This window comes from Olea europaea, unplaced genomic scaffold (assembly GCF_002742605.1).
Source record: "Olea europaea var. sylvestris unplaced genomic scaffold, O_europaea_v1 scaffold849, whole genome shotgun sequence".
Classification (NCBI taxonomy): Eukaryota; Viridiplantae; Streptophyta; class Magnoliopsida; order Lamiales; family Oleaceae; genus Olea; species Olea europaea.
In genome coordinates this window covers 214,445-241,742 of record NW_019266937.1, presented here as the reverse complement: position 1 = coordinate 241,742, position 27,298 = coordinate 214,445, and the positions used below count along the sequence as shown (strand labels likewise).

Sequence of the window (27,298 nt, the reverse complement as noted above, 5' to 3'; positions counted from 1 at the left end):
AGTGGAGAAGTTCAAAATAAATATACTTTTTCATTTATACATTTTTATTGAAAATTAGATTCATACAAGCTACCATCATGTAATTATAGCCAAAAAGTGAAATATTTACATAAGGTCATAAAAATATCATCTTAAAATCATGATACAACATCAGCTGATAACCATGCTATAATCTCATCACATCAAACGTGTTGAAAAATCCACCAAAAATGTACCCTCTGACTGAAATATGTAATCCGCCTCTCAGGCTAAGAACTTTCGCCACGGGCCTTTGGCCTCCTCCGTGAACGAAAGCCGATCTCAAAAACCTCTCATAATCAATTCAAGAACACGGTCAAGATCCCTCTGTGAACTATATGTACACGATCAAGACCAATGTCAGGTCAAGATCCTCCGTGTATGATAGAACACGGCCAATGCCCCTCTGTGAACTAGAAGAAGTATATAATCATGGGTACTTTATGAGCCAATATCAATATTGCATGTCTCACATACCAAACAAATCTCAATATCACATGTCTTACATAGCAAGACACAAATATGCTATAAATAATATTTGATATTCCACATGTATCATAATAAAAAAGATTTTCATAATAACAATATAATTCGAATACATAATTGCACATACTTTGACAATATACTTAATTTATAAATATTTTAAAAATATTTATATTTTTCCACTCACAGAATTATGTACGCCAAAATCAATTCGATTGGTACGCTGTCCCGATATCCGTATCGCCGCCTGAAATATGATATCATTTTTAAATCAACAATTAACTAATTTAAGTAATTTCAATAATTAAATAGGCGATACTTAAACATAATTATTTCACGTTTAGGCGGTTTCTAAAGTCTCTTTAATTACTAAAATTAATTTTTATTTCATTTTACTCAATTTCATAGTTTATTACACTTAACCCATTTAATAAAATTTAACCTAACAATCTAACAACTATAAAATAAAAAATAACTTAACAATAAATAACTTTTTACTTACCTTTCAAAATTGAGAAATTCAAGCCTAATAGGATAACCCACTTAATTCCTAACACGTTGAGGAATTTTTCCTTTTTTTTTTTTTTTTTTTTTTTTCCCCTTTTTTTTTTTTTTCCCCCTCTTTTTCCTTTTTCTTTTTTTCTTTTTTTTTTTTTTTCTTTTTCTTCCCCTTTTTCTTTTTTTCCCCCCTCTTTTTCCTTTCTCTTTTTCTCTCTTTTTCTTCTTTGGTCCATTTTCTTTTGTGTGTGTGTTGTGTGATATGTGTGTATTATTAAATTGGTTTTAGATTTGTATTAGTTTTCCACCGCCTACCACTTTTGTTTTTTTTTTTTTTGTGTCTTTTGTCTTCTTCTTCTTCTTTTTTTTTTTCAAAGTATTACATTTTACGTTGATACCAAACCAATACATAATAATCTTTCATTAGCCTCTATTATCACCATAAATTGCATGTAAGACCAAATTCCATAAATGAAGCATATTCTAAGGATCATAAATGCTTTAATCCATCAAATATATCAGACAATGAATTTATATAACTATGCAGTTCATAATTGTGGACACGATATTCATATCCTTCATCTAATAGGATGTTCTAGATGATCATGAAAATTCATATTCAAATTTATCAAATGTATGTAAAACATATCTCACAAATGAATATGCAATTTTAATTTTCATGCAACATCATTATTTCCATATTTCCACTTTCACAAACACATGCAACAAATTATGCACAGCCGGAATTAAATTCACTGGGGATATCCTCATTGATAAAGTGCATATATTTTCACAAAACATCAAAATTGCATCTGGGAAGATCATTATATTGACTTACCAAAGTGAAATTTTAGAAGATAAATGAATATTACCGGAATTGAACTCATGATGACGGATTCTATCTTTTATTCTTCAATGAAATCATTTCTTTCAACCTTTCTAGATTTCTTTCGCTAAAGAAATGTTGATTTCGGTAGCATCGCCAAATCCGGAATTAGAATGTAGGAGATCTTCAATTCCGTTGACAGAAACTTCAATTTGTACTAGCCTTCACATGAAGTTCGCCCATCAAATATTCCAAACAGGATCTGGATTTCATCAACTTGATCTTGCCAAAGTGATTTCGTTCTTCACTGCAAATTATAGTTTGAGATTGTTGGAAAATTTATATCAACTGGGGAAAATGGAGAAGAAACAAACAATCAGAAATGTGAATAAGAAGATGAAGAACATAGTGAATATGAAGGCTCGAACGCGTAATCGCAGTCCTCAAACTATATTTGCCCCTCTAGAAGTTAAATGAGATGCTTAAAGGTTTTGATAAACGATTTGTAGAATTATATCAAGCATTGTAAAGAATTTAACACTAAAGTACAAGTGCAATATTCCAAAACTTTAAGAACACTAAGAAGATATTGCATATGAATGTAAATCGATAATTTGATTCAATATGGAATGATATGTGGATCTCAAGATGTGTTTCAATGTTTCTAATGTATTTGTATTGATCATTCATCACCTATTTATAGGCCTCAGTCTATTCATGAAATGGTGCAAAAACAAGATGAAAAGTGACAACTTTTAATCCAAAACGACCCCCAACTTTCAAATTGAAAAATCAGCTAAAGACTATTTTTTAACACTATGCGTACGCATAGTAGAAGCAAATTTGATTCTGTTTTAGCCAAAACACATCTCGTGTACGCACAAAATTAAGCTTGTGCATACGCATAGGCAAAAATTCAAAATTTTCATTTTTCAATTTCTTTTGGCTCTACTAATTCCACAATTGAGCCCAACAATTAGTCAATTATCATTCTATTGATTTTGAACAAATATTCAATATGAAGTGACCCAACCTTGTATTCTTTTTGTATGTTAGGGGGAAAATTTGTGAAGAAAGTTTTGCGTCTTTTTTTTTTTTTTTTTTTAATTTAACTTTACTTCTTTGTGTTTCATCCAATAAAATTATTATTTTTATTCAGAAAATATATTTATTCAAAATAATACACTCAAGTGCTGGCTTTTTCACAACGTCAAAGACCACCACTTTATATGGACACAACTGCCTTGAAAGTTAACCACGAACTTTTTTCCATCAGCACAATTAATAGAGTTTCAAACATGACTATAATACTATTTTTCGAACACGATATTCATTCCAAAAGATTAAACTATTAAAAAATGTATGTAATCTAATTTCCTCTTAAACCCATAATCATTTTTACATCTAGCATATTAGGACCTTTTGTTTGTAAATACTTAAAATTTATGATTTTTTACTTGACTGAATCTACAAGTAGAATTGATATATCATTTAAGTGCATCTTGAGATAAATAAATAAAAAACATCTACTTGAATTTACAAAAACTCGACCAATACCTAATAATGGGATGAACTTGATTTAAAAAAAAAAAAAATACTTAGGCATGTATTTAATTTAGACTTTAAATTACATTTATAGAATTTTTTTTAAGTGAAATTACTTTTGTAGAGCAATATCGCTACATGCACGTCAATATTTACATTTTGTTGATATTTTTCCACGTGGCATCATCATACCTCTGATTTTACCAACTCTTTCAAATCACTACCCATATTGTGTCACATAGAGGGGATATGTCAATCATAATGTAAAGCAAGATGTACATCTAGATTAATTCTTCGTATAGTTTTATGAACTTTTATTGATTTTTATAGATTTAGCAGACATATAAAAAAAATAATTCTATAAACTTTTATGGATTTTCGTTTTCAAAAGAATCCATTAACCTTCATCTCGAAAACTTCTATAGACTTTCATTACTAGGTAAAGTACTTTTTTGTCGCATTCGTAAGCTTTATAGCTTTTTGTATCTTATTAATTGAGGATTGCATTATTTTCAAGAAATTGGGGCATTGCAGAGAAAAAGCAACTCCCATCCACTATTTGTTCTGCATCATTCTTCATCCATCATAGTTTCAAAGCCAAATTTATTCAATTTTTTTTTCAGAGTATTATTAAAAAAAAAAAATGGTTTAGAGTTTCCCCATAACCCCAGTCATTTTCTAGCCACAACTCCCACCTCCCCATCAGAAAACACAACTGCGTTTTGAAGCTTTGTTATTGTTGAATTCCATTTTCTAAAGAGTTAGTCCACTTGTACCGGGGAATAACTTACCAAGGAATTAGAGCTGCTTTATTTTTCTTAAATTTATTCTCACTTATGGATTACATACAATTACAATTTAACTTGTCAACCGTCATTTCATAATTTTTTTATTTTTATTTTTAAAAAATCAAATAAGGGCTTCATTATCAAGATTTGACAAAACCTGCAGCTAGGCAGCTAGCTATATTTCTATTCTCCATCTCAAAATGCAATATTACATTTTAGTGTTATCTTAATAGCTTTTGTTTGAGTAAAATGACAAATTTGAATAAGGGAGATCTCAGACGGAATGATGCTAATTTATGAAATGTTAAGAGTAAAGGTTAGATGCCTTCAAAAATAAAAGTTAGGCCAAACTAGAATGGAGTAATAACACAATCAGTGTACTATGTATGGTACTATAGACAAAATAAATAAAAATCATAAAATTTCTTACATTAATATTCAACCTTTATTATTATTATTAGGGAAAATTGCAGACGAGGTATCAAACCTTTCGTTTATTAGCAGACTTTGTCCAAATCTTTAGTTTGTGCCACTCACAGTCCCAAACCTTTCAAAAATGAATAGTATTCCCTATCTTTTCTTTGATTTTTATTTATTTTGTTTTTACTTTTCTATTGTTATTATTAATTATTTTAATTATTAATATTAAGAAAAAAATGCAAAGTACCACTTTGCCCTTTTTAATTTGGTCAAAATTGGTCAAATTTTGACTTTTCTAGTCAACTAACGGTCAAACGGACGGTTTCCATCCATTTGAACCCCCGGTGCATATTTTTGAAAGGTTTGGGACTGTGAGTGGCACAAACTAAAGATTTGGACAAAGTCTGCTAATAAACGAAATGTTTGATACCTTGGTTGCAATTTTCCCTTATTATTATTATTATTATTATTATTATTATTATTATTATTATTATTATTATACACTACTCTTTGTAATACAATTGTTACACACGGATACACATTGATGTTGCCACCACTTATAACATTCATTATTACATCACTAACCTCGTCGCACCACTTGTAAAAAAAATATTGTTACACTTGTAAGACTCAATTGTAAGTCATCGTCGTTACCACCATGAACCTCTACCAACTGCAAATTTCAACGTTACACCATCATCAACTCTACATGTAATTTACCATGTTACAACACCGCCACCACTTATACCATACCACATTAGACCACCAAGCATCACATTAGAACTTGTCACCATATATGCTACTAGACTTTCGCCACCTTAGACCATAAACCACCACGTCTAAACCCTAAATCATCACCCAACGTCAGCCACTATCATCATAACCATCAACACCTCCCAAATCATAAAAAGTAAAAAAGTGTAACTTTTGTTATAAATCTAGTTCCGGATATGAAATTAGATTTCAAGGAATGAGAGAAGTAAGAGTATTTACAAAATAAATAAATGATTTTTAAAAATATGTTTAATCACCAGAAACGATTAAACATAAAAGAATTTCTTCTTGTGCTCATATTTCAAAAAATTTGTGGTCAACTCAACTTGAAATCAAGATTCATGCATTTCATAGAAATTGTGCCATAGCACCACGTTGCACGTCACAAGTTATATGTCAAATTAGTGTTATCCACGTCCTATCAATTGGCCTAAACTTTTGAGTATTAAATTAAATTATTCACCCTCTTAACCACATTGCAGTTAGTAGAGATTAAAAAATAAATAAAACACACCTTTGAATGCATTTATAAAACTTATTTGTTTATGTTTATGTTTGACTTTACATAAACTCAATAATTTAATTAAAAAATGAAGAAGAAGAAGAAGAATTTGACACTTTTTCATACTTTATATAAATTTTAATTTTCATTTAAACTAAAAGGTAAAAAAAGAGCAACATATTGTTGAACATATCTTATTTCGAAATAATCATAATTCAAAAAATAGCTGTTAAAAAAAGAAAAAAAAAAACTCATCTCACGTGGAAAAATGTAATAAATTATCAATAAAAATTTTAATTTCATATCCACCCATAATTTATCGCCAAATATCAACAAGTGAATACCTCATTATCATATCTTCAAAAATTTCGACTTAGTCGAATTGGATAATGTGGCAATGAACTTACTGCCGCTCTCATATCTTTAACATATACCCCTGTTTGGTGGTCTCTCTCTCTCTCTCTTTTGTTGTTGGAAAAACATTATTTTAAATAGTGAATTTTTGGAGAATATGTCATTGAAAAATAGGAAATTTTTTTGCATTTATGTGTAAAATATTTTTATTGTGTTAATATATGATTGAAAATGAATATGTACAAAAAAAGAGATTCGAAAAAATGAGAGATAAACAGGAGCTTAAATGAACCTAGTGTTTAACACTGATGGTATGTAAAATTATTTTTTATTTTAAACTAATTTATTAATTTTTCTTGACTTCAATGCAATTTATTTTCAAAATTATGGTACCAATAAAAATCATCTCTTTGATTGGGCCGTTGCCTGCGCTTCTATGCATGTACATATACAAGTATCGTGCCATTTCCAACTAATATACAACACACGAATGCTTCACTGTACTAGTTCACCCAAATCTTGATCAATCTTCTTCTCCATCTTTCCTTCAAATTCATCATAAAATAATTTTATCAACTGGGTTCGGGTTAATTCATTCGTTTTATCAAGAAAATTTTGTGATCAATGGCTGAGATTTTTTGATTCGAGATCCTAAATATTTTGTTCAAGTAAATACGGTTCTTTCAAAGAGTTATTGCAGGAGTTAGAAAGGATTTTTTCCCAACGGTAGCCTTCCACAGTTCATAATTCAAAATCCGAAACTGTTAAAAGGTAATTGCTTTTTCCGTTAGCTTTAGTTTTAGAAATTTCATTTTTTTTTTCCTAATCTTCATGATTATAATTTGTTTTATAACGGTTCTTTGTAAAGAAACTTTGCAGCAATTTTGAGGGAAATAAGTTCAGATTCTTTTGCTTTTTTCCTGAAAATGGATACATGTTTTATTTTCTCGTGTATTTGGGTTCTGCAATCTTAAGTCAATTCCAGGATAGTTTTGTATTCAATTTTTGTGCAAGAATTTCTTCTAGAATCTTAAACTATGTAAATGTCAAATGAATTCTTCACAATTCCATACAAAATTGTTGTAGAATTTAAGTTGATTTCCGGGTAGTTTTGTATTCAATTTTGTGTGTGAGAATTTGTTCAAGAATCTCAAACCATGAACATCTTTAGTGATTTCTTGACAATACTGTACAGAGTCTTGCAGAATAGAGGAATTAGCCTAGAAGTTCAAGAAATGGACGGCATATTAAATTCGGATGAGAATTATGAAATGGGATATTATCCTTCACCTTCTTCCATGGATCAAACTGATCAATCACCAACAGAAACTCCCAGTTACTCGATCCTGAGTCGAGATTCTTTTGCGTACTGCAGAACAATTTCGGAGACATCAACCTTTTCGGAGCACACGGATGATAATAGTTACTCCGAAATAGCCTCTCCTCTCTGCTGGCCAGGGAGGAAGTCTCCAACGCGTGCATCTCTTTCCAGACAAGGGATGAGTCAGCACAGGCATTGCTTGGATGAGAAGAATCGAGATGAGGTATCAACGGATGTAGGTGAGTCTATATAGTTATTTGCATGTTAGATTATATGTTGTACTGAACAATATTGGAGAAGAGGAATATCCATCTTATCTAATACGATGTACCAAACATGCCCTGATAGTATTGTTACATTGCAGAATTAGAAATGATGAAGGAGAAATTTTCAAAGCTGTTGTTGGGGGAGGACATGTCAGGAGGTGGGAAAGGAGTTTGCACTGCAGTTACTATTTCTAATGCCATAACAAACCTTTATGGTACTATTAGAAACATTTATAGCCCAACATTTTTAAAGATTCATTCATACATTTTTTTTTATAACAAATCTCGTAAACTTTTGTCTTGCAGCTTCGGTGTTTGGCCAGCATCTGAAACTGGAGCCTCTGCATCCAGTGAAAAAGTCGATGTGGAAGAGAGAAATGAATTGCCTTCTATTAGTATGCGACTATATCGTAGAATTCACTCCTACGTCACAGAATTTAAAAGACGGGACTATTTTGGAGGTGAGGGCTCTTTTAACGCGGTTCTGTAAGGTAAACTTTTGCCATTTTTCGTGTTGCTTGACAAGTAGTATGATTTCAGGTGATGTCAAGTCAACCAAGGTTAGATATTCACATCAATCTTCCAGCATTGAAAAAACTTGATGCAATGCTCTTGGTAAGATCAAGAAAAATTAAATAGTTAAATCGTATCATTTCACTATAGAATGAATATGTTATTCCCCAAGAATTGAAGCTTGTAACGAGACGAATTTCACGTGACAGGATGTATTAGATAGCTTTGAGAGGACTGAATTTTGGTATGCAGAACGGGGAAGTATGTCGGGAAATTTGACGCGTTCTGGATCATTTAGGGATATAGTTCGTCCTCACGGCAAGGAGGAGAAATGGTGGCTACCGGTTCCTTGTGTTTCCCCGGCAGGTCTCTCTGAGAAATCGAAGAAGCTTTTGCGCCAAAAACGCTCTTGTACCAACCAAATTCACAAAGCAGCAATGGCCATAAACAATTGCATTCTTGCTGATATGGAGATTCCAGAATCATACATGGCGTCACTTCCTAAGGTAGGTAGTTGCCTCATAGAAAATCCAAATGATTCCAATTTAAGAGAGAATTCACCATTTCATCACTTTCTAAAACCACATACTTTTTTTGGGTGATTTCAGAGTGGAAAAGCAAGTGTAGGCGATACAATTTATCGTTACATGTACACTTCAGAGAATTTTTCTCCTGATCAACTCCTCGACTCTCTCAATATAACCTCTGAACACGAAGCACTCGAGCTTGCAGACAAGGTCGAAGCTTCAATGCACACATGGAGACGTAAAACATGCTTAGCTCACTCAAAATCATCATGGGACACGGTCAAGGATCTGATATCTGATATTGATAGAAGTGATAAGAACCATCTTTTGGCAAAAAGGGCCGAGAGTTTGTTGTTTTATTTGAAGCAAAGATATCCTGAACTTTCACAAACAACGTTGGATATGTGCAAGATTCAATACAATAAGGCGAGTTTTTATCTCATTCAAATGCATTTAGGAATCTATGCTATGATCATTTTGGAGCAAGAAACATCTAAAATTCACCTTGCTGCAGGATGTAGGACAAGCAGTTCTAGAGAGCTACTCAAGAGTATTGGAAGGTTTGGCATACAACATCGTTGCTCGGATTGAGGACGTACTTTTTGCAGATAAAAGCATGAAAAATCAGGATTAGTAGCAGCTACGGCAACAAATTTATATTCACTTATATTTATTTCAACTCCAACTTCCCCCACCAAATATGTGTTAGCATTATTTTCAAGATTTTGTGGGAATAGAGAAGTGATTGACATGAAGGAATCAAGCAGAGAATGTAAGCAACTCAAATACACAATTAATATTTGTATAAATCTTCATTCTTTATACATATATATTCCATATGCTAAACATATTTCATCAAATTATCTATTGGCACCAAATGCACGAATATTACTAGATATTGTATCCTAACCATGTATGTTGATGTTGGTACAGGTCATTGTTGCTACCTATCCATTTCGAGGAACATGACAATCAATATGCTTGCTTGCTTTGTTCTCAAGTACCAGTCTATTATATTGGACTATATTTATCAATGAAATTTACGTAATTCTCTTTCAAAAAATGAGAAAAATGATCACATTTGCGTATAGTTTATAGACAAATTTTATATCATCCTTAAATTCGAATTAACAAAAGCAATGTCTCTTTATGTAATATGGATTTAAACATTTTTGTTTTGAATGTGAGTGAGTCCCTTTAAACTGCAAACTAAAAAGCCATTTTATTTCACTCATATCACTATTTGGATTAAAAAGAATCTGAACAGGATTTTGTATTGATCTAATAAAAAAGAAATAGACATATAACTCTCTGATGATGCGACATTATTTTTTCCATTCGTTCCCTTTGAAGATCAATTGCCGTCTTCTAAACTTTACCATAAATTTCTGATCTGTTGATCAAACAAATGAAAGAAAACACAGTTTTAATCAAAATTAGTGCGGATATTCAAATTTTGATCAAAAGATGATACTCTATGGTATTATTTTGTTCGAATGAATTTTAAGTGGTAACTGGTAAGTATACAACTATCTGAGTTGGAAACTTCAAAAAGGCTACAGCTGTCCCACCATCAAGCCCTTGTTTGAGCCCCATTTTTGAATAGCGTACTGATGTGAAATATGTGGTTTTAAAAAAAAAAAGTTTTGAATTTACGTGTAATATTATTTTATTGAAAAATATGATTGAAATAATGTCAAAACACTGTTTAAGAATGTTTTTTTTTTACTCCAATGAATGGGGCTCAAACAAGGGCCAAACGGATATGAATTTGAAGCTACGTAAAAATGGAAAAATTAATGACACAAGCTATACATTTCTTTCCATACAACCTAAGATGTCATATTGAACAAAATATACGCAAGACATACTATTGTCCCGCATCACTTGTGAGAGATCATGTGAACAAAATACAAGAAAACTTGATACACTAGCCAATTCATCTATAGCGAGTAAATACAAGAGATCCCACATAAGCAAATATTAATCAGATGAACTCAGAAAAGCCATTTATTTTTGTTATGAATTAAACTACCAGCATCACTTGATCATCGAACCATAGAAATGGGGAGCCTTTGCTAGTCATCCAACCATCGAACCCCATGTTTCGCCCAGAGATAGATAGCTTCATCTGGACCTCTACCCCCCAATTCATATGGTTCTGGTACTAAGTTTTCATTGTCCAACTCGTGCAAAACTGGAGACAAAACATTCCATGCAGCTGCTACCTCATCACTTCTCATGAATAAATGGTTGTCTCCATCTATTACATCATGTAGAAGTTGCTCATATGAATCAGGCACTTCTACATTGTACCTGGCAGATTAAGATGATGATAAGGATGTAAAAAGATCTTTGAAATATCGTCGACATATGTTTGACAACATAAGATAGCTTACTTGTCCTTATAAAGCAAATTCAGTTCTGACGCATCCAAGTGGATGCCTAGTCCTGGAATCTTATTGTTTACTCTTACTAGGATGGCTTCATCCGGCACGTCATGTAAAATCAGCTCGTTGGTGGATAGATTTATATTATGCTGGATATGTCTGCGGAAAAGGTTTCCAGGAACATCTCGGAATTGTATGCGGATTTCAACTCTGCAACATAGAATCCTAAGTGATCAGAAAAGCACTAATATTTTGGAACTTTAGTGAAGTTTGCAGCAGCATTGCACAAAATATCAAATATCTGATGTGGTACGATAAAGCACTTGCGAATTGCAAACAAATGCAAGGTTACCGTTTTCTCACAATGAATTCTTCACCAATACGGTGAAAAAGGGGGTGGATGGGTTGAAAAGAGAATTTCAACTGATTGATATCAGCACTAGGTAAAGAGTGCAGTTGCATTTTTTACACTGTGTCACGGGAAAACCAAGATTTCAAAGAAATTCCCCCACTCTTGTGGCCTTCTGCAAATGACTGATGAAAGAATTTACAACATATATTCCTTGTGCTGATTTTTTCGTACCCAAGTAGTTTTTAGCAGAAATTGAAACAACATTACCACGGGAAAACAATACACTAACCTATGTTTGATGAGTCCTCTGCCAACTTTAATCAGAAACGGGACACCATCCCAACGTGCATTGTCAATGTACAAAGCAGCAGCAAAGAATGTAGGGGTTGCTTTTTCAGTATCACCCTTGCCGCCAGGAGTAGGAGTGCACTGTCCAAGTATTACATCACTAGGTTCCAATTTCCGAATTGATCTCAACAGTTTGACCTGGTTAGAATTTTAATCAACATTGACAAAATGTCCAGTAAATATATAATATCACACACGTATGGAAAGTTCATACACCTTTTCATTTCGCACATCCTCACCATCAAGAGTTACAGGAGGTTCCATAGCAAGCAACGCGATGGTCTGGAATACGTGACTATGTACAATATCACCTATAATTCCATAGCCATTTGGATACCTAGAGGATAACAAATGCAATAACATTAACTGGAAATGTAAGCCATTAAGTATAGATTCTGCATAAACGGCCATCTTGCTTGCCTTGATTGTATCTGCATACTCAAATCTTCAGACAGAATGACCTGAAATCATTAATCCATGCCTTAGGATGCAAAAAGTGAAAATGAAGAACAAATAGAACAGAGAAAACCGAGCTGCATTAAGAATTAAAATTGTTAACTAAGAAAAATACCTGTACATTGCGTATGTAATTTCGGTTCCATAACGGCATAAAGACTAGATTAGAGAACCTCAGTACAGTTAGATTTTCAATGGTGTTCCTGCCTAAAAGATGATCTATCCTGAAAACCAAGGTATTAGGAAAACATAATATCAGTACTCATATCATGACCAGTGGATCAGAATAATGTTAAGTTTTAAGACACCCGCACACCTATATAATTGCTTTTCCTCAATTTTCGAAAGAAGAGCATGAGTCAACTGGTGAGAAGATTGTGAATCAAAACCAAAGGGCTTTTCAATTATTATGCGAGTCCAACCCTTCTGGCTTTGGGCATTATCAGCAAGAGATGATGAAACATCCAGCAATGCTTCTTGGGGCACAGAAAGGTAGAACATTCTATTTGCTCCAAATTCTCCCTGAGGTAGGTTAGCGGTCAAAGTCAAACCATCAAATTATTTGAATTTAATAATGAAATTTTGCTCAAAATTATTAGATAGCACTAGATATCTAGTCCATATAAATACAACGAAGAGAAAATAAAGGTTGAACTCTATATTAAAAAAAATGTACTTAGAACCAAGAGCTATAATTTGCATACTGATCTTTTTTATCGTCATCATACCTCCATTTGTTCCATTCGAGCACTAAGCTTTGACATTCCCTCTCTGTTATCATACCCTCCATTCAGATAGTACGTTCTTCTCAGAAAATCATCCATTTTGTCTTCACAATTTTGCCTGCAGAAAGGTAAAGTGTAGGATGTTTAAAGGATTACAAATACGTGCCACTACTCGATAAGGGAATTTAAGATGCATTCCAAAAGATTCTTTCTATTCACAAATATTGTATGGTTAGCAGATAAAGTCACCTTACAAGTTACATGCTTTTCCTCTAGATATAAAGAATAGCTATTGGAATACTTATAAAGTTCACATCTTCCATGGCTACATTGGCGTTCAAAAAAAATTGAAAAATAAAGAAAGAAAGTTGGAATAACAAAGAGCAGCTGAATGGTTTCAATATGAAGAGAAAAATAATATCAATGCTTAAGCATATCTATTTTGACCACCTATGTCAGAGTAAACAATTTGGAATAAGCATCATCAATTCCTTCCCTTTCCTCCACCACCAAATTGCGTGGATTACAACCATCCCACCTTGTCCATGCCCCATTTTCTTTCCTTCAGTTATTTTCCGTATTAATTATCCACAAATCGAAACGTTATCTGCTATAGCAACACTCACACCCATTCTCAGGATGAGATAGCACACTCTACCAATTCAATATTCTGAATATCCCTAAAAGACACTGATAAGCCACCAGTATGAGAAAGCATCTTTAGGTTCTTGAATACTCCTACAAGGTTTCCTGACTAACAATTTCCAATAAATTGTGATCATGAGTATGAACATCCTAGCATTATGTCACGAGATTTTATTGGTGACACACAAAAGAAAACTATAAAGTTAAAAAGTGTCGGCGCTTATCAGCAACTATACAGTGGTCTACTGCACAAGCATTTTTCGATATTTCATTCAATTTCGAACCTCTTTTAAGAGATTCAGGGAAATATACAGATGTTAAAATGAAATCCAAATTTGCAGAAGAATAATGACGAGGAAACATAGGATAATCACAAGTATTTGATAGGAAACAAAGAATCATACTGCTGATCTATCCGACAAGTTAGCGTTGAAGCTATCATGGATCTGAGCTCATCATCTGTCATTTTTTTCCTTGAATATCCAAATATACTAACATTCTGCAACAAGAAAACCAAAGTAAGTAACTATATAGCTTTCCTTATCAGTGTAAAGTATGGCGCATTTGGATAATCTAGCACGAAAATGAAAAATGATGTTCACTCAAGTTCTTAAGTTTTCAAATTTCATGAACCAAGAATAAATGTTTCCCCGTTGAACATGTTAACATGGATCCTTGCCGGGCAAACCCTTCATCCAAGTGGTTTCACAAGGAACCACACCATTGACTTTTTGGCATGCCAATTCTTCAATAATGAGATTGATGCAGCACCAACAGGAAAATTAATAGAAAAAGAGAAAATCGATGAACATGAAGAAGAAATCAGGGGAAGGGATGATAGAAGAAGAAAACAAGGGAAGAAGAAGAATGGGGAAGATGGAAATTTCACTACAAGCCACCAAATACCTTTATTCAATCATCAACTAAAAATAAATTACGATGCAAAGTAGTTTAAATATTAAAAACCTAAACCCTAACTAGATTGGGCTTGGGCCAATATAAGTCTAATAAGAATCCAAAACAATAAAGTCCACAAAATGAAATAAGGTCCAACTAGAAATAAATAAAAACGACTGGATGTCCTCATCAACTCTCCTAGGGTGGGAGAAAACTCGACCCTGTCGAGTGGATATATTAATATAGGTTGCAGTCAATCTTCCAATCATAAGTTGAGTGGTTGAGCAAGCTTCTTCTGTAGAAATCTGTCACTGGAGGTCTGAATTTGGTGTCCTCACCAACTCCCCTTGGGTGGACGGGAGGCAATCTGGGCCAAGGAAAAACCTGCTGACTCCGATAAAGCTCCAATAAATCTGAATCCAATTGCTGTAGTGTCTCTCTGAAGATCTAAGTACAGTCAGAATCTGGTCGACCAACTCAACGAACAAGGAAGCGCTGAACCTCTCCATCATTAATTAACACAGTTTCTTCATCTAAAATAGTATCAATATTATCTTTGTGTATTGTGAGAGGTGGTAGTGGGTTAGAAGGAGCCAAAGAATCAGGGTCAAGGTCCACAAAAGGAGGTAACAGAGGATCATTTGAGGGAATGAAATGACCTTCATAAGTAACTAAGTCCTCAACATTAAAAGTAGAGTGATAAATGAAATGCACTACTAAGATCAATAAACAACGGGTACCAACAGTAAAATAGCAATTTATTTTATTTTTTTATTTTTTTAAGTTATTGAAAAAAGAAGGGATTACGTAGGGCCGAACGTGGCAAGCTAATAATACTGATGCAAATAAAATAGAAAGCAAGGATACAAATGACTATTCGAACGGTCTAATCACGTGGGGGTAATCGGGGAACAATGAATGTGAACTCACAAATTCTGATCAAGTGGATTTTTAAGGCTACAATTATCAAATAACAGCAACACAAGTAATGTAAATGATGCGACCTTAAAATGAAATAGTGTAAACTAATAAAATAAAGGTCAAGGACTCCCTGTCGTTTAGTTGCTCGAACTGCTGACACGTGGGCTTTGGATATAATTGCGTCCTTTCTTTCGCTTCAGGTGGTTTCCTGTGAATATGAGTGACTGCTGATCTAGTTCTGCTGATGGTGTATATAGAAACTGTCCCTCTGTTGTGGTGTTGGTGGCGCCAAGTGGCGGTGGAGACGACTATGACTTATAACCTGAGTGTGGAAGTGAAAGGGTGTACTGCGTCTGGGTTGTGTGTAGGTGGAATGATTTGTCTGGTGACTGTGGCTTATGGTGGCTGTGGTGACTGAGAAGAAATGGGTTGTGGGTTTGAATTGGATTAAGTGAGAATGAGTTTTAACTGGGATTGGGAGTAATATGGGCCACTAGTTTATGGCCCAAACGTCTTGATAAAAGGAATGGGCTCGCGGGTAAGAATTATATGTGGGTATATGTATTATTATAGGGTTGGGTTAACGTAAGGTGAGCTAATCTTGTATATAGGCTAAATGTTAGCAGGGTTTGATTGTTAGGGATGAAATTTATGAAACAGCACACTTAGTAGCAGCAATCACCTAAAACTCTAAAACTTAATTTTTTTTTTTTAGGAAACTGTAGAAAAAAATAATGAAAAATGAAATTCCAGGTGTGAACAGTACCCGTGAACAGTAACGAATTTTTTTCCCTAATCAATTAGAAAGAAAATTGAACAAGAAAACTGCTGCCTCACAACAATTTTTTTGTTTATGCCGTTCTACAAGTTTTTGGGAAGAGGATAGGAAGAAAGTTTTGGATTGTAGATGAAAAATTACCCAAGTTTTGACTTTGATACCAAATTTGACGCAGCACCAACAGGAAAATTAATAGAGAAAGAGAAAATCAATGAACATGAAGAAAAAATTAGGGGAAATGATGATAAAAGAAGAAAACAGGGGAAGAATAGGGAAGAGGGAAATTTCACCACAAACTACCAAATATATTTATTCAATCATCAACTGAAAATAAATTACAATACAAAGTAATTTAAATATTAAAAACCTAAACCTTAACTAGATTGAGTTTGGGCTAATATAAGCCTAATAAGAATCCAAAACAATAAAGTCCACAAAATGAAATAAGGTCCAACTAGAAATAAATAAAATCGAATAGATGTCCTCATCATGGACACATCTTCAAATGGCACATACTGCATCAATCATCATACAATTACAAGAAAATTTCCGAGCAAAAACCTCAATAGCTTCTGAGAAACTGAACAAATATGTACTTCACTGAAATTTCTTTACATTCTTCTCTTAAGTAATGAGAAATTCGAAAGCAAAGGTAGGGTGTTAAAAGATTTATAAAAAGCTAGAAAGTGAAAGTGATCATTTACATGAAACATAAATAGAATATTATAGAAGAGGAAATGGGAGACCATGGACACTGCCAAACAGAGATTGGAGACATTATTGATTTGGGAAATTAAGTGCTCAAAAATACCAGTGTGAAAAAGTGTAATCCATATGGATACACTGAATGGACTTCATCAGAGTTACCTCAGGAAGAAAACCACTGTAATACAGAGCAAACAATGCTGGAAAGATTTTCCTCCTTGCTAGTTCACCAGTAGCCCCAATAACAGCAATGCTAAGAGAGTTAGATCTACCATCCTGATAATTGCTACTAAAGGATTGAGTTTGTCGCAAAGACGGAGGAGATGTCAAGGAAGTCCCAATTTTTGTGGACTTGTCAAACTGAAAATTGGGTGCAGAAGTTTCTGCATGCTGGGTGGAGGAATATGATGGGCATTCTGCAACAACATTCACTCTGCTGGCATTGGAAGGTTGACCATATGTAGAATTTCCTTCTGGATATGAACTTGATTCTTTCGCTCCAATATAATCTGCATTGACTTATCAATTGCATCAACAATTTCATTGGGCACATATCTTTGATAAAAGAAAGAAAGAAAGAACTTAATGGAAAACTACAACCATCAAGTTACATAAGTTTATGTCGCTAAAAACTCAAAAGGATACAAAACATTTCAGTTGTACAATTAATGCTCCTTTAGCTTTGAAAATTGCAAACCAGAAACATGGTCCAAGTTGTTATGAAGTTTGGTAAATCAAAAGTTTTCCTTGGTCCATCTAAAGAGAAGGCTCACAAGAGAATCTCATGTGTATCAAGCCAAACACTCGAGATCATTAACTAATAAATCCCACATAGTGAAAATGATATTGTTACTAACCATTTGACGAAATGGATGCCAGTGATCCTTGGAAAACTTGTCTTTCATGCGATGCTTTTGAATTGTCCAGTAAGTCGTCTTTGCCGTCAATTTGCAAGATCTTGAACTCATTTTTCCGTTCATGTTTTATGTTAGGCCATTGAAAGTACAGATTTTCAAGTAGCCAAAGTTTCAGACCACAAAATTTGCTGCAGAGATTCTTAGAACTTCCAGACAGCACATGACGGCTGTATGCAGTTAGAGTTATAAGGTCTTCTGCTACCTACAAAATGCAAACAATATCCGAGCAAAAATATCATAATGGTCCCGTTCTCCATTTCATGGAGGAATTGTTGTTGGGCAACCATACCTTTAGCAATGTTAATCCTCGATTAAATTGCATTTTTCTCTCTTCATAGTCCTATTTTTCAATTCTATAATTTTGATCATCATTGTTGGGCAACCATTCCTTTAGCAATGTTAATCCTCGATTAAATTTCTTTTTTCCCTCGTCATAGTTCTTCTATTTTTCATTTCTATAATTTTGATCTCAAACCTCTAACGACATAGGAGCTCCATGAGTGCGAATTATGGGATTCACATCAAAATTATAAATTTAAAATTATCAGCAACCACAACTTGTTTATTACTCTTCCAAGCTAAAATTCAACATGACCAGAAGTACCTTCAACTTCTTGAATTCATAGAAAGGGCATTATGTCACTCGAGTTTCATAAAAATGTCAATGATATGTCTGTTAAAATTATGATTTAACACAAAATTTGAGTCGCGTTAGATAAAGACATCAAACATTTAACTCAAAACAAATAGAAAGACAACTTCCAAATTCTCAACATAAAGCTACCCAGTACCCAATTTTGATCAAGGACATATGACAGAAAAAAATCGAAATGTCGGTTAACTTAACAGAAAATAAGTAGAGGAACTTACTGCAGCGCGAGGAATTGCAGAGATTGTGATTTTCGGATGACTAGACAAGCCATTTGAAAGTTGTGGAAAGGACGGCAGCAACGAGTTAGATGAAAATGAATTCATTTGTTCGATTATTGAGTTAAAAAAATTTGCATATGTAGGAAAACCCAATTACTCTACAGACTTGATTCCGAGCCGTGTGCATAGAGACGTATAGCATGTAACATATCTACGTGACGACGTGCAGTTTGAATTGAAATCGATTCATAAATCTCCATGAATTAGCAGATAAACTTTCAAAGCTAAGGATTTTGTTTGGGTTTTGAAAGGTTTGAACGAAGACAACGATGCTCTTCCGTATTGGGCTTCCAATTTACTGGGCTTTCTCTTTGGGGGCCCTTTCACTTCGTTGTCAATTCACCCAACAAAATCGTATATTACCATTTTTATTTTTCTTCTAATCAATTGACATATTTCTCACAAGACGTCTCGACCATCAAGCCCAATCACAATCATCACCTCCAATTGTTTAGCACATTTGGCGCCCCTTTGTCGTCGCTACCACAATCATGATGTGATAATCTCATATCTACGAGGTCCCATCCTCACTATAGTATACTACCGACATCATCTTGTTGCCTTTCAATTATCATTATCATCTCAATTCAACGTGAAAATCTCAAATCTAAAATGTCCCATCCCGTATAGGTATATACCGTTGTCGTCGTCGCCTTTCGACAATTGTTGTCACCAAAAAATCACCATTGTTGACAAAAAGTTTTTTGTGCTGCAATGATGGTGGTAGTAATTGACAAATGTTGTAGTGATGTTTGTATTTGTGGCTCTTATGAAGCTAGTAGGTTGTTATAATGGTGGTTATTGATGAGAATTCATTAGTGGTTGAGACATGTTATTTGTTAGAATTTGGTGTAAATCTAACATGTAGAAAAATAGTAACAAGAATTTGGCTTGTTAAAATGTTAGCGGCATTTTGGGCTAGTGGTAATTATGTCTGGGTGGTTGAGTAGATAATAAGAGTAACAAGTTGAATCTATACAATATTTTTCAACATAAAATTTTTAGGCCTAACAAAATCCAAATTTCCCTTCTATAACTGAAGGAAGAATATTTACTAACAGTTAAATTTATCGAAAAATTAGACTTATCTAAAGTATATACTCTATTATTATTAACAAATTATTTTTTCCACACGGCGATGTCACCATCTTTTTAAGAATCACGATTCTCTTCATTAAATTCTATTTTTGGTGCACAATCAAAATCATTATATCATGTGGTACCTAACTTTAGTGAACCTACAAGTCTAAACTTCAATGCAAAGTTATTTCTAAATTACCAATTGTACTATTTTTTGTTGATAAAAATTATGGATGCTATTTGGTGCATACAAATCTTGTGAGGTAAATATTGAAAATTTCTATCATTTTGCTAGATAATTGTTGGTACGTTGGACAATTCTAATTACTTTAGTTTAGTGTCTAAAGTATCGTCCAAATGTCATGTAAAAAAACTATTGTCTTAAAATTTTTCAAGATTTACATCAGTTTTATACCCAACAAACAATGATTAGGTTTGATAACTGTTCTAAAAGGCACATATTGACAGCGCCTAATGCGATGTGCTGCGAAAACGCCAAGCGCCTTATTTAGCGATCAACAGATTGTTTTTGACTGCTAATGCGAGCTTAGGCACAGTTATGCAGGTCTAGGTGCGCATAGTTATCTTCTTCTTCTTTTTTTATTATTTTTTTAATTTTACAATTCTTCTAAGGGTGTGTTTGATTATATTTATTTTTCATGAAAAATATCAGTTTTTTACCCAAATTCCTATTTGGAGTGTTTGATTACTTTTTTTTTCCATGAAAAATATTTTTTCCAACTTTTGAAAATATGCTTAATTTTCCTTGTTTTTAAGGAAAACATTTTCCTTGGGTAGAGAAGATTTTTATTTCCCACAAAAGATTGAAAACTTTTTCTTTTGTAGGTGATATTTTTCATGTCAATCAAACACTCTAAGTTAAAACTTAAATGTTGATTTCTTCACTTTGTCAACTATAAATTCAAAATAGTCGCTTGAAACCTTAAACAAATGAAATCTTCAAAACATTTATATTTATTTATTATTTAATATATACATTTGGAACTTATCTTTTTGTTGAAAACTTTGGAAAAATGTATGAATTTCCTATAAATTTGTTTTCGATGTTTGGGAGGTATTATTTTTAATTATTAAACTATTTTTCAATTGATTAAAAATTAAAATATGAAAACGCCTTTTTACCTTTTTTACGCCTATGCCTCATCTAGTCCATAACTTGGCCCTACGCATCGTCACGCATTATGCTTTTTAAAATGCTGGATTTATAGAAAACATTAAGGGCATTTTCAAAAATTTCATTTGTAATTGGCCATTTTACTCGTGTCTAAAAAGGACATTTTACTGCAGCCATTGATTGGTATTTTCCATAAATAAAAAAAAGTAGCATTATTAGCACTCTTTAATAGTAATATATTACACTAATGTGTTTGTGGACCCACCAAACCCACATTCTGTATCCATTGTAAATTTGTACTTTCTGTTTCCATTTCTTCTCTCTCTACGGTCTAATATCATTTTTTAAGACGGAATCTTAATAATCTTATGTTTACCAAAAAGCTAAAAAATAATAAATAACAAATTGGTTTGCGTAGATAAGATTGGTGGTTGAGTCATTTCTGCCTGTTTTCTATCTTCAATTGTGCTTTCAGGTGTCGCCACAATCAATAAATCCCTCCTCTTTTTCTTGACTTTTTGAGCGGTTTAAGATTCCAAGTGCTTTCTTTGAGGTAGCTTTCTTGGTCCTCTTTTTTGATCCATGCGATCTTCGATTGCTTGTTTCAATTTTGATTTTGATCATTGTTGTTGAATTTCATTTGGGTTTTAGCTTCAGTCTTTAATCTCGACTCTTAATCTAGGATTCTTGGACTGTTTTAGCATTTCATAAATAGCATTTTTACGGTAATCAAAATTGTGGGTTTTAATTTAACTTGATCAAGGTTTGAGAGTAATGGGTTTCTCCTTTATTATTCTTCAATTTCATCAAGTATAGTTTTCTCATTCTTTTAGCATGATTCTTTTGTTCGTGTATTTAGATTGTTGACATGAATATAAGGGTATGGACCTCTGTTTTAAATTTTTAATCATGGAATAAATAGTTAGATATTGTACTTGCACAGAAAGTTCTACGGTAGATATATGGGGCTTTACTTCCTGTTTTGTGTTGTTGGTTCTATGAATGTTGGAGAAAATGGTTTTGTGTCTCTGACCATTCCTCTTTCTATTTTCTTTTTGGGCAGGTATTTAAATAAATTTGGTATATTTCGTGTTTTGACTTTGTTAGATCATTTGATTTGTCCGATAGATGGGGTCTGAAGGGCCTGCTCCACCAGTAGCAATCCATGTGACAGGATTTAAAAAATTTCATGGAGTCGCGGAAAATCCTACCGAGACAATTGTTAATAAACTTCAAGATTACATGAAGGAAAGGGGATTTCCGAAAGGGCTGATGCTTGGTAGTTGCACAATTCTTGAAACTGCGGGACAAGGCGCTCTTGTTCCCTTATACCAAACATTGCAGTCTGCTGTGATTACGGATGGCACTGTGTCGACTTCTGGGAGAGTTATTTGGGTCAGTTGCTCATTTTGTCCCTCCTTTTAACCTCATATGTAGTACCCTGACAAAATAGGGTGAATAGGAAAGCTTGTTCCCGTTCACTTGGGGCTAAATGATTTTTTAAGTATGGTAATTGTTATAGAAAATGGCACTGGGAAGTTCTTTTGCCTATTTGAGAGAAAGATAGTGAAACTCAACCGTCATACTTCTTGGCTTATTTAGAATATGGCAAGTGGTCATTTTTGCAAGGAGGACGAAGAGCCCTTTTGCAAATGCGTGGAAAGCACAATATGTGTTAGAAGCTAATTCCTTAGTCTTGTCATGGATTAGAAAAAAAGCTTCTCCTATGGTCAAAATGTTGTGTGTTAGATGTCATTATTTGTAGGGAGTTGTTGTCTTTCTCATCACTGATATCTATTATTAGTCCATTTTGCTCACTCATCTATCTTGCTGGAACTCAAAATAGTGCCTAAAATGAATCCACTTTGATGACAACATACTGGGTTTTCTACATTGACAAGCAAAGTTTTTTCTTCACCCTAGTATTTTATATTCAGGTGCATTTTGGAGTTAATAGTGGCGCGACAAGGTTTGCTATAGAACATCAGGCGGTCAATGAAGCTACATTCCGTTGCCCTGATGAGATGGGATGGAAGCCTCAGGTTATATATCACCCTTTAAAATTTCACCTTTTAGTATTTTAACTCGTACAAACCGAATGGGTTTTTTGATTTGTGTTCTTTTGATTTCAGAAAGTCCCCATTGTTCCCTCAGATGGTGGGATTTCACGGATACGAAAGGTAAAGTGATTTTAGTGATGCTTTTCTTGATTTCTATAATGACTTTGACCTTAAGCTAAGTGATGGGATATGGACTATCTACAAAAATCTGAGGTTGTTGATTTGTAATGTTAAGTGCAAAAGCTTTGAAGCCGAATCTTTAACTATTGCAGTAAAGTCGGAAATTCCAAATGTACAGCACCTTCTTTCTAGAAGGTAGAACTTGTCGAGCCTGTTCTTAAATCTTACAGAACTTTCCTTTTTCTTATTCATGGAGTTAGGAAGGATATACTGGCTCGTGTTTAGTTTATGGCTATTGCTTCTTAGTCGAAAATTTTTGGAACTGACGAAGTTTGATAATCTTTTGTTACTTCACCTTAACTTAATATATTGTCATATCAGTTTATGAATTTACTTCCCGCAGACTTCCCTTCCCGTCGAGGATATTACCAAAGCATTGGCAAAGATGGGATATGAAGTGATAACCTCGGATGATGCTGGCCGGTTTGTCTGCAACTATGTATATTATCGTTCCTTGCGATTCGCAGAGCAGAATGGAATTAAATCCCTATTTGTACATGTTCCCCTCTTCTCAACTGTAGGCGAGGAGACTCAAATGCAGTTTGCTGCTTCCTTGTTGGACGTACTTGCATCTTTATGCTAGCTTTTCGAGTCTTAAACCATCTACTTTTGAAGGAATATCTGTCCCTGTCGCGTATGTGAAGATGAATTTGAATATTTATGCAGTGGTTTAATAAATTGTGTTAACTGTATGTGAATCTTGAAATGCACTACTGGCCATCGATCGGAGTTGAGGTTCCCTCGCTCCCTTTTTCATCTTTAATGATTCTTTCTGTGCTTCTGTCTACTGTCAATCCATCAATGAATAACCTGTGTACATTTTCCGAAAAATTGGAATGATATGCTAAGCTCATCTCAGTATCAAAAATTTAATTCTTGGCCACAACTGAAGTAATTTAGTTCTTCGAGATTTGAATAATGTATAAATGTATCCTAATATTCAAAGGGTTATCAGTTTTTGGTCAATTTAGCTCGTAAATTTCCCTTTCACCATTCAGCAGTCTTTTAGGGGTTAAAACACCAAATTTCAATGCAGCTGGATTGTGATTATCGTTTAGGTTAAACTGTCCACGCCATTCATTTCCTCCTACGATTTATAGTTAGAGACTGAACAATTTGCTTGTAAATGAGAATGCATCTTGAATAAAAACTTAATATAGATGCGCACACAGATTACACGCAATCCACTTAACATGTTTAACCTATCCAAGTTTAGTGATGTGCTTTATAGTAGCAGCTATCGACACTATAGAAGGATACAATGAGGGATAAAATCGAGTCACTTAGATAAAACAGTCAAGATCAATTCTGTACTGGGCGCTTGAATCTCCAACAATTGCCGCTCCTATAGATACTGGTATGGCTGAAAAACAAGATAAACATTTTCAGATGGCAAACCTATCCCCAATCAACAAAGGGGAGAGGTGGATATCCACCCTCCGGAGGAGGCCATAAAGATGGAGGTAAGTTTCCGACTGAAGTTCCCATTTGATTTCTCAACATTGTAGCTGCAATAAGCAGATGTGATGGAAATAAGTAAAGGAAAAAAGAAAAAGAACAAAAGAAACAAAACAAAAATTAAATCAAGCTCAATGGAATATGCAAACTCCAAAGATTCAAAATATTGACATGATGGAGAACATGATGCATGAAACATAAGGAACAATAATACTTGCCAGGCATAGAAGCTTCTCCATCCAACTGAGTCCTAGAAATACCTTCCTGCCCAACATTTTTCATGAAACTCGTCCCTGGGGATCGGATGAAGATATAGAAATTGACTCATTTGAAAAGAACTGCAAGAAATTCTAGATATAACTTTTGACAGAGATAAGATGAGACACCTGCTAATCCTTGAGTGTTTATGCTTGGGACATTCTGTTTGGGATGATAATATTTGCAAGAATCTCCGTATTGGCACGACCCCTTGAATCAATGAAAAGAAATTAGTAATCAAGACAACGGGTGCATCAGATTGATGAAAAAGTACCAAGTCAAGAGAAAAATATAGGTAGAAAGTGTGACAGATAGAAGAAATACACTCTTCCAAGAACTGAATGAGCGCCCTTCCCTAACAAAGACGCACATAAGAGATTCGCCAAACCAGAGACTAATTATGAAATTCTTCCTAGCAAAATGGAGATAGTTGATCGTCTAAAACTAATAAACAGTTTATACTAATAACTAATGCAAAAAATAAAAAGAGGCCATTCATCCCAACCTTCAACCAAAAATTAACACAGCCTCCTTGAAGCAGTTTCAAAACAGAATCAATCCTTGCAAAGGGGGTGTGATTCACCAGACTTGATGAATTTGATGAACACTTTCTAATGAATAACATATTTTAATTTATAAATGAAACACTAATTTCCAGTTCGGAAACGATATTTCTACATGTACCAAGGAGAATTAAGCTCAATAAGAAAATAGAATTTCTAAATCAATTCGAATCATCATAATACTAGCAAAACTACAAAACAACTTCCAGATTGAAAAACCCAACAGCGCTTTAATAATCATGGCATTTAAAATAACTGGAAAAAAAGAACAATAGGAAATTCATTAACTAAGAAGAATGGCAAAAACTTTTGAGAGTAGCGTAGGTGTACCGTACGGAGAAAGCGATTGCAAACTCCTTTTCCAACAGAGTCTGGGTCATGAATTTGAGCCAAATCTGTTAATAAAAAACTAAACAGAGATCAGTATACATGTATACGGTGTTGGAGAATTTTCTGTACCGAAAATGATAGAGTGAGAGAGACACTGACTTTGGGAGCGCAGGGAGTCGTACCATAGAGCTTTGGCTCTCTGGTGGTGAACGCCTTGGATATGGCGCCGCCGTGCGAAGGGGGTGTCTTGGAATTGCTTGTCGCAGTAATCGCAGTAATATTTCCCCAGCGGCATCTCTCTCCGTCTCGATCGATCGGGTAGCAAATTTAAAAATAGCCTTTATTTAGAGTTTTATTTAAAAAGTCCTATTTACGTAAAATATCTGGAAAAATTAGAATTGAGCCCCAACTTTTTAGATTATGTGATTGTGAGTTCCTAACCTTAAAAAATGAGGTACTTCATTCTTAATTTATTCCAATAGGTTAATCTAAGTCCCTATGTTATCGAAAACATTAGACTTAAATCGCATATGACTTTCTATCTTAAATGGGAGAAAAACGTGAAATGATTTTCCGATATTCCCCTCATCTTAAAGTCACGGGAAATTCAAGTGCATTTTTAGGCTCTTTCCTTCCACTGCAACAAATTCAGATAAATGGATGACCAAGATTTTCTTATTCTTCAAATGAAAAATGAACGGGGTCAATTTAGCCACTTTTTCTTCCACTGCATAGCTGTCCCACTAAGTAGTATGAGCCCTCCATGCCAACCGAAATACAATTGCTTGAACCGTTTCAAAACAAGCCCTCTTCCCTAATGAAATAGATAGCCCGTTTGTCGTTTGCTGATGGTGTCATTTGGCACCTCAATGTCAATGATCACAACGAAAATCGAGGAGAAAATTTTCTCATTTCTTAAGTAGTTGGCACATTTGATTTTGATCCCATAGGAGTACCACATGAAAGGTTGAGGAGCTCAGCTCCCTAATTTTCTCAAAGTACTTTTTTAAGGATTTCGCTCCTGTTCGCCTCATTATTTCTCATTTTTTTATTTTCAACCACATTCTTTATTAAAATAATATTACACACAAATCAAAAAAAAATTTTTCTCTTTTAATCATATATTTTCCATTAATTTACTATTCCATAATACATTGCAATAAATTAATCGGGGGCTCAAACAGGGCCTTCAGTGTGGATGATTGTGTTCCTTTATGTAATTGCAACATCAAATTGATACCAACTCAATTAAATCAACTCTAACTTGACAAAATCAATCCTAACTCGGCAAAAATTGACTTTTTTTTTTGGGGGGGGGGGGGGGGGGGGGAAGAA

At 34.0% G+C, this 27,298-nt stretch overlaps 4 protein-coding genes across 7 annotated transcripts; 2 read left to right on the top strand and 2 right to left on the bottom strand.

Annotated features, from left to right (window-relative positions):
* Nucleotides 1-6,699: 6,699 nt before the first annotated feature.
* Nucleotides 6,700-9,955, top strand: LOC111391860 (rop guanine nucleotide exchange factor 3-like). 2 transcript variants are annotated; one of them, XM_023017138.1, is made up of 9 exons: nucleotides 6,700-6,979; nucleotides 7,404-7,768; nucleotides 7,894-8,010; nucleotides 8,102-8,256; nucleotides 8,336-8,410; nucleotides 8,518-8,814; nucleotides 8,917-9,261; nucleotides 9,350-9,607; nucleotides 9,769-9,954. In XM_023017138.1, the coding sequence occupies exons 2-8, from the start codon at nucleotides 7,444-7,446 to the stop codon at nucleotides 9,467-9,469; spliced, it is 1,434 nt and encodes a 477-aa protein (XP_022872906.1). In that variant the 5' UTR covers nucleotides 6,700-6,979; nucleotides 7,404-7,443; the 3' UTR covers nucleotides 9,470-9,607; nucleotides 9,769-9,954. The 2 variants fall into 2 exon arrangements, with proteins under 2 accessions (XP_022872906.1, XP_022872905.1); XM_023017137.1 differs by lacking the exon at nucleotides 6,700-6,979 and having other exon boundaries at nucleotides 7,086-7,768; nucleotides 9,769-9,955.
* A 680-nt stretch (nucleotides 9,956-10,635) lies between these two features.
* On the bottom strand, nucleotides 10,636-19,146 carry LOC111391859 (glucose-6-phosphate 1-dehydrogenase 4, chloroplastic). Its single transcript, XM_023017136.1, has 12 exons — nucleotides 18,840-19,146; nucleotides 17,910-18,171; nucleotides 17,215-17,561; nucleotides 14,156-14,250; nucleotides 13,110-13,224; nucleotides 12,698-12,903; nucleotides 12,497-12,605; nucleotides 12,346-12,386; nucleotides 12,142-12,262; nucleotides 11,867-12,063; nucleotides 11,235-11,435; nucleotides 10,636-11,151 (listed from the first exon to the last, which is right to left on the bottom strand). Exons 1-12 carry the CDS (start codon nucleotides 18,942-18,944, stop codon nucleotides 10,914-10,916), a joined length of 2,037 nt encoding a protein of 678 aa, XP_022872904.1. The 5' UTR covers nucleotides 18,945-19,146; the 3' UTR covers nucleotides 10,636-10,913.
* Nucleotides 19,147-21,468: 2,322 nt separating this feature from the next.
* Nucleotides 21,469-24,135, top strand: LOC111391852 (pyrrolidone-carboxylate peptidase-like). Of its 3 annotated transcripts, none has more exons than XM_023017128.1 (5): nucleotides 21,469-21,667; nucleotides 22,222-22,509; nucleotides 23,052-23,156; nucleotides 23,247-23,294; nucleotides 23,698-24,135. In XM_023017128.1, the coding sequence occupies exons 2-5, from the start codon at nucleotides 22,243-22,245 to the stop codon at nucleotides 23,935-23,937; spliced, it is 660 nt and encodes a 219-aa protein (XP_022872896.1). In that variant the 5' UTR covers nucleotides 21,469-21,667; nucleotides 22,222-22,242; the 3' UTR covers nucleotides 23,938-24,135. The 3 variants fall into 3 exon arrangements, with proteins under 3 accessions (XP_022872896.1, XP_022872897.1, XP_022872895.1); XM_023017129.1 differs by having other exon boundaries at nucleotides 21,470-21,667; nucleotides 22,243-22,509; XM_023017127.1 differs by having other exon boundaries at nucleotides 21,472-21,667; nucleotides 22,178-22,509.
* A 339-nt stretch (nucleotides 24,136-24,474) lies between these two features.
* LOC111391853 (zinc finger CCCH domain-containing protein 3) lies at nucleotides 24,475-26,304 on the bottom strand. The gene is made up of 5 exons (XM_023017130.1): nucleotides 26,123-26,304; nucleotides 25,964-26,028; nucleotides 25,199-25,280; nucleotides 25,031-25,105; nucleotides 24,475-24,862 (listed from the first exon to the last, which is right to left on the bottom strand). Exons 1-5 carry the CDS (start codon nucleotides 26,256-26,258, stop codon nucleotides 24,753-24,755), a joined length of 468 nt encoding a protein of 155 aa, XP_022872898.1. The 5' UTR covers nucleotides 26,259-26,304; the 3' UTR covers nucleotides 24,475-24,752.
* Nucleotides 26,305-27,298: the final 994 nt, after the last annotated feature.

Excerpts from the sequence above, each read along its gene's own strand:
- LOC111391860 (XM_023017137.1), top strand. The coding sequence starts at position 7,366 with ATGAACATCTTTAGTGATTTCTTGACAATACTGTACAGAGTCTTGCAG. Across the intron at positions 7,769-7,893 it reads TGAGGTATCAACGGATGTAG|AATTAGAAATGATGAAGGAG; the intron begins GTGAGTCTATAT and ends GTTACATTGCAG. Across the intron at positions 8,257-8,335 it reads AAGACGGGACTATTTTGGAG|GTGATGTCAAGTCAACCAAG; the intron begins GTGAGGGCTCTT and ends GTATGATTTCAG.
- LOC111391859 (XM_023017136.1), bottom strand. The coding sequence starts at position 18,944 with ATGAATTCATTTTCATCTAACTCGTTGCTGCCGTCCTTTCCACAACTT. Across the intron at positions 17,562-17,909 it reads GGCATCCATTTCGTCAAATG|ATTATATTGGAGCGAAAGAA; the intron begins GTTAGTAACAAT and ends AAGTCAATGCAG. Across the intron at positions 12,387-12,496 it reads ATTACATACGCAATGTACAG|GTCATTCTGTCTGAAGATTT; the intron begins GTATTTTTCTTA and ends TAATGATTTCAG.
- LOC111391853 (XM_023017130.1), bottom strand. The coding sequence starts at position 26,258 with ATGCCGCTGGGGAAATATTACTGCGATTACTGCGACAAGCAATTCCAA. Across the intron at positions 26,029-26,122 it reads CGACTCCCTGCGCTCCCAAA|ATTTGGCTCAAATTCATGAC; the intron begins GTCAGTGTCTCT and ends TTTTATTAACAG. Across the intron at positions 25,281-25,963 it reads GCAATCGCTTTCTCCGTACG|GGGTCGTGCCAATACGGAGA; the intron begins GTACACCTACGC and ends CATTGATTCAAG.
- LOC111391852 (XM_023017128.1), top strand. The coding sequence starts at position 22,243 with ATGGGGTCTGAAGGGCCTGCTCCACCAGTAGCAATCCATGTGACAGGA. Across the intron at positions 23,157-23,246 it reads AGATGGGATGGAAGCCTCAG|AAAGTCCCCATTGTTCCCTC; the intron begins GTTATATATCAC and ends TTTTGATTTCAG. Across the intron at positions 23,295-23,697 it reads GGATTTCACGGATACGAAAG|ACTTCCCTTCCCGTCGAGGA; the intron begins GTAAAGTGATTT and ends TACTTCCCGCAG.